We start from the raw sequence: 6,000 nt of genomic DNA, 5'->3' as shown, positions 1-6,000 counted from the left end.
GGGGTGCAGAACAGGCTGACTGACGAAGTACACTGCTGAGGGGAGCAGTGGGCAGATCAGGAGAGATCTCATGCCATGTGGGTCACCTTCAGGGTGGGGATCAAACTCAAGCTGAAGTGGCTTTAGCTTTGTTAGTGCTGTGTTGTAGCCTGCTGTGCCACCAGGGAGGGCCCAGGCCTGAGCTTTTTAACGTCTTGAATCCAGTGAAAAATTAAAAGGCCAATCAAATGATCAACATGAAGAGAAAGCACAGATAGCAGAAAGAGACCTACAGGCGATTTAGATATTGTATTTATCAGTCAGGAGTGATGTTCAGTAAAACAAGAATTTCAACAAAGATATGAACTCTACTTTTAAAAAAGACAAATGGAAATTCTGGATCTGAAAAATATAGATACTGGAATGAAAAATTCAGTACATGATTTAATAATTTAGATACATGCTTTCTCTCTCAGGTTAGAGGATTGCTGAACCAGAGGGAAAATCACAGAAAAATTGAAGCACAGAGAGGAAAAGTACAGAAAAGAAAATAGGAGACATATGGGACATGGTGAAAACATTTGACATCAGCATGTACTTGGAATCCTAGAAGAAGAAAGTATGACAGAACCATTGTTTAAGGAAATATTGATCAAGAGTTTTCTAAAACAGTACAGGCATCAAGTCACAGGTTGAAGTTCCACGCCGGAACTTAGAGGGATGTGGTCAGAGGGCCATGCAGTGCACATCATAGTTAAACTGGTGTAGCTAAAGAGAGAAATGATAAATGCAGTCAGAAATTAAAGCATTTTTCAAAGGATCAACAGTGGGACCAACAGCTCATTTATTAGCTGATTTATAATAAGATGAAGGCAGATGACAGTGGAATTTTATTTTGATGTGCTAAAGAAAGATTGTTGCTGACCTAGAATTCTCTACCCAGCAGAAATATCCTTCCAAAATGAATGGGGACCCAGGGTGAGGATGTGTGTGGGGGGGAGGAACTTTCAAACAAATGAACGTAGAAAACATTGCTGTCAGTGGACGGCAAATAGCAAAGTAAGTTCTTTACGTAGCAGGAAGATCATTTTAGATGGAAATTCAGATATGAGTAAAGGAACAGAGAATACCAGAAAGGGCAAATGTGTCAAATGAAAGTGAGACTCTGTGGTTACAATCAGTAGTCAGCTGTCTTTTATTGGGTAAAAAGTATGTGGGAAACGACCTGACTAGCACAACAGACAGTAGAGAACAAAAGAGGTTATTGTGTGATTTGTATGTTGTTAAATGGCTGATATGAAGGGTAATCTATAAATCAGTACTATTTATTTTAATTGCTAGGAGGGAAAACAAAATAACCAGCAAGCTAATGAAGACACAACAATAAAATTTGACTAATTCTAAAGGCCAGAAAGAAGAAAGAGAGAAACAAAGAGGAGGTGAAACAAATAGAGTGATCATATGCTTAACTGCTGCCACATTAATAGTTACCTTGAAAGTATAAATGGGTTATGTGTAAAGTTGGAAGCTAGAGATTTTTGGATGGGATCCAATATTAAATATTAAAATCGATTTCTGTGATTTCTGTGATGCAAGAGACAATCTTGCAGTAAGCTTTAAAGGCACAAATTTGAAAGAGTTTGAAGAGTAAATGCACATATATACATATCTGTACACTTCGAAGATGAAAAAAAATCAGTATAAAGATGTAGATTATTTAAACAACACTAATAACTTACTCTGCTTGCAGGAGTGAGAGAAGATTTTACTCATCAGCTGCAGAATACACATTATTTTAAAATGGGCACTTTGCAAAAATAAGAATCAAGCTGGGTTATGAATCAAGTTTAAATAAATTGCGAAGTATTGAAATAATGCATATGTTCTCTAACCACAGTGGAGTCTAAGAAGAAATGAGTAGCAAAAATATACAAACGAAGAATCCCTAAATATTTGGAAATTAAACACTGTGCTTGTAATTGACCCATGGGTCAAATAAGACATCACAATGGAAATTAGATTTTTTTTTACATAAATTATATGGAAATGTGTGGGATGCATTTGATATTGGGCCGAGAAGTAAATGTGTAGCTTTGCATGCATATGTTAGCAATGAAGAAGGATTGAAATCAGTTATCTAAACTTACGTCTCAAGAAGCTAAATGCAAGGTAAATTAAAATCCCCCAAAATTGAAGAAAGGAAATTAACAAAGATAAAGGCAGAAATGATCAAAATAGAAACATGTGATAACGAAAATCAACAAAACCAAAAGTAGTTTTTTGAAAAGATTATTAAAATTGATATACCTCTAGTTAAGACTGATCAAGTAAAGAGAAAGCGCATGTTATCAATATCAGGAATGAAAAAAGGTATATACTGCTGTATTCTATAGGTATTTAATGATATTTAATACACACTTTTACTTCAGTAAGTTTAACAACTTCGATGAAATGAGCATATTCCCTGAAAAATACTGCTCACAAAACTGACATGAAAATATATATCATTACATGTCTGTGAAGGAAAGTCTATAATTTAAAATTTCTCATACCAAAAATCACCTGATTGGATGGCTTTTTGGTGAATTCTTCTCAACCTTTCAAGGAAGAAATAATGCCAATCTTTCATAAAAATTCTCAAAGAATACAAGATGGAAAACTTGTCAGCTCATTTTATGAGGCCAGCATAACCGTAGTACCAAAAACTGAACTAAATAATGCATTTGTGTGAGATTCAATAGTGTGCACATAAAAATCACAGGAATGGGCCCTCCCTGGTGGCGCAGTGAGTTAAAGCACAGCACTGAGAATCTAAAGCCACTTCTGCATGAGTTCGATTCCCGCCTGCCCCAGAGGTGACCACATGGCGTGGCAGACCTCTCCTGACCCGCCCGCTGCTCCCCTCAGCAGTGTACTTCGTCGATCCACCTGTTCTGTTCCCCACTCTGTTTCTGGTGAAGCATCTCACTGCCCCTGAGCCTCTGGCCTGCCACCCCAGTTCTGTATGCACAAATAAAAAAAAAAAATCACAGGAATGGTTACTTATAGCAGGTGAAATGTGACAGGGAAGCAGCACAGGGAATCATCCAGGGTGCTGGAGTGTTTTGTATCTTTGGGTATCAATCACAAGGTTATATATATGCATAAGAATATACTTAAGATCTGTGCACTTACATATTATGTATATATCTTTATCAGAAAACTATAAATTGCTCTGGTATAATACAATGATGTTTTCATTATCACATAGTTTCTCTTATGTCTAATGGAATCCAGTGTGCATTTCCTTGAATAGCAGGGAGCACTGGTATAGGCTCCTGTTCCTTGGGAGTAAAGGAATCACCCAGACCCAAAGCTGCCTGTGACAGTGCACCCAGCTCTTTCAGTCTCTCCCTGAATAAGCTATGTTTTCTTTGCAGGCGCGGTGGTTCTGGGAAGCATACTTCCAGTCAATCAAAGCCATTGCCCTGGCCACCCTGCAGATTATCAATGACCGGATCTACCCATATGCCGCCATCTCCTATGAAGAATGGAATGACCCTCCCACCGTGGTAAGTGAATTCCAGTTCTCGCTATGTCAGGCATGGCCCAGCTGTTGGGATGAAGGAAAGGAAAATGTACTGAATTTGTCAAGTCATTTAAATTCTAGCTTTCAAAAAAAGAGTGTGCTATTTATACATAGGGACCCGATAAGGTTAGCTTCATTTTGCAGTGATGACAAAAGTAAGAACTCCAGAAGCAAGCAGCTTCTAGCTTGTTTTAAATGTGCTTAGGGAAGACAGTATGTTTGTTTATTGCAGAGATAAATGGTGAGGTCTGGGTCTTGTTGGAAATCAGACTTCCTGATGACTTTTACAGTTGTAATGCTTAGAACTCTTGGAAAGGCCTTGTAAACAACTTCATAATAATAGCTTGTATTTTGAATGCTTACTCTCTGCCAGGGGCTGTGCTAAGTGTTGTATGTAGGCTATATTTCACTTAACATTTCCATCACTCACTGAGGAAAATAGCAAAGATGATGGAGAGGTCTCATGAGTGGCCACCGTCACGCGCCTGAGATCGACACTTCCCTGCTTTCACCCGATCCTCTCTCCTCGGCTCCTGATTCTGCCTTCTGTGCATCCTCCGGCTACTGCTGCCTGGGTAATCTTCGTGTCAGACCTTACTTCCTTCTTGCCCTGCCTCCTTCCCTCCCACCAGCCTTTAATAAGTGGCTGCTGTGTCAGGCACTTCCGGGCTGAGGCTGCAGACAAGAAGACAAGCCCGGCCCTCAGAGGGCCTCTTCTCCCGCTTGAGGCCAGTAGGAAGGACGCCACTGGAGTCAAGGGTCAGGCGTGAGGGCAGCTCCTGGCAGGGAGCAGCAGGGCACTTCCTGAGCAGGGGATACCAGGAGGAAGCGCACGTACAGGCGTGTGGAAAATGAAACAGCAACAATCGCCTTCTGTTTTGACTCAGGTCAGATAACATTTTAGGTATTCTCGTTCTTGATTCATTCTTTCTGAATACTGGAATTTTCATTCCTCTTCTAGCTAAAAAGCTTAAAATCTTCGTGTATAAAATTTTCAAGTGGAAGTTTCCACTGCACACGCTCCCTGTATACTCCATGCTCTTCCCTGTCTGTGCCTTCACTGTCCTTGCACTGAGATGTTTTACTTCATCACCACTTCCAGGATCCACATTTTAATCCACATTGCGGTGGGATGAGGTTTTCTTGGACCCTCTATGCAGGAAATAGTCTTCCCTCATAACTGTTAGAGCTTTTTATCTGGGTTTCTCTTCTATTACTGAACATGCCTGAAATTATTATTTCCTATCAAATTTTTAGCATCTTAAAGGACTTTCTGAATTTTTTGGGTATTCTGTGTGATACCTGGCATTAGAGGGAAGACTGAGGGGCACCTTGGGGCCCCAGACTTGCCTGCTTTGAAGGGATTCTGCCCCTGCCACATAAAGACAAAGCAGTCTCTTAATGAAAACGGCCTAACAGAATGAGTGCGTATAAACATGGACTTAGAGAGAGGAGCGTGTTTCCCCATGAAACAACCCGTTCTCCCATCTTCTTGCCCAGCCAAAGCGGGGCCATTGGGGCTCCAAAGCTGCCCCAAGTCTAAGTTACCTTCTGGCAGGGACTGGGGACCCTTGAGAAAGGAGCAGGAGAGGCCAGGCAGACCTGGGGGAAGGCGCAAGTCACAGCACAAGTCAGTGCTGGCTGCCACTGCCCACCTCCCGCAGATTCTCATCCATATCTCTTACAAGTCTTCTCTATCTTTGCAACTTCATGTTTTTCCTCTGAGTCCCCCAAGTCCCTGGTGTTAGGTCCAAAACAGAGAAGCAAGCAGGCCATTTTTCTTTACATGTCTCTCTGCTTCATGTTTTTCATGTTTCTCTTCCCAGTCTTCTTCACGTGTTCTGTATCTTCTCCTGGCACTCAGCTCCATGCCTCACCAGGCAGGGTAGGGAACCTAGAACCTTCCCTTTTTATGGAGATTGTTCTGTCATTCAAGGACAACTCAGTGGGAGGCTTTTGATATATAAAGGAATGAAGGGAAGGCGGAAGATTGGGAGCCCAGGGTAGGACCTTCCAGTGCTTGCTCACACACTTCTGTTGACATCGTTATTTTATTTGTCCTTTGTCCTGCTAGGAAGTGGGGGGAGTAGTAGATCTTTACTCCGCAGTGAAGTGGATGCAGCGAGACTTAGCTTCTAGTGTCTTGTCTGCAAATCATGTAAACAACAAGGACCCAGCTTTTCTCCCTGCAGATAATCTTGCAGTTTATAGAGTTTTATAGGTGCCTTCGCGTCTCATCTGGGCTGAAACACTTCCGCTTCCCAAATACGTGATACAAGCTTCCCCTGCAGGAGAATCCATGCATGTGAGTCCATACATGGCGACACTCCTGTGCTTTTATCTGCAACTCTAAAGAGGGTTGAATAAGGGATTGGAATTTTGGTTCTGTCTTTCATAAGGATACAGACTAGGAGAAAATCACATGAAACTTTGCAGTTTTGAAATAGATGTGT

At 41.3% G+C, this 6,000-nt stretch overlaps 1 protein-coding gene across 1 annotated transcript in view; it reads left to right on the top strand.

Moving 5' to 3' along the window:
- Positions 1-6,000, top strand: part of EXT2 (exostosin glycosyltransferase 2) — a 102,150-nt gene that overhangs the window by 41,967 nt on the left and 54,183 nt on the right. Inside the window, exon 7 of the mRNA XM_004682888.2 lies at positions 3,399-3,530. Within this exon, the coding sequence (XP_004682945.1) occupies positions 3,399-3,530 (132 nt within the window). The remainder of the gene's footprint in view (positions 1-3,398; positions 3,531-6,000) is intronic.

The sequence above is a fragment of the Condylura cristata genome, unplaced genomic scaffold, assembly GCF_000260355.1.
Source record: "Condylura cristata isolate star-nosed mole 26May11 unplaced genomic scaffold, ConCri1.0 scaffold00015, whole genome shotgun sequence".
Taxonomy (NCBI): domain Eukaryota; kingdom Metazoa; phylum Chordata; class Mammalia; order Eulipotyphla; family Talpidae; genus Condylura; species Condylura cristata.
Note: the sequence above shows the minus strand (reverse complement) of the source record. Positions and strands in the feature narration are given on the sequence as shown.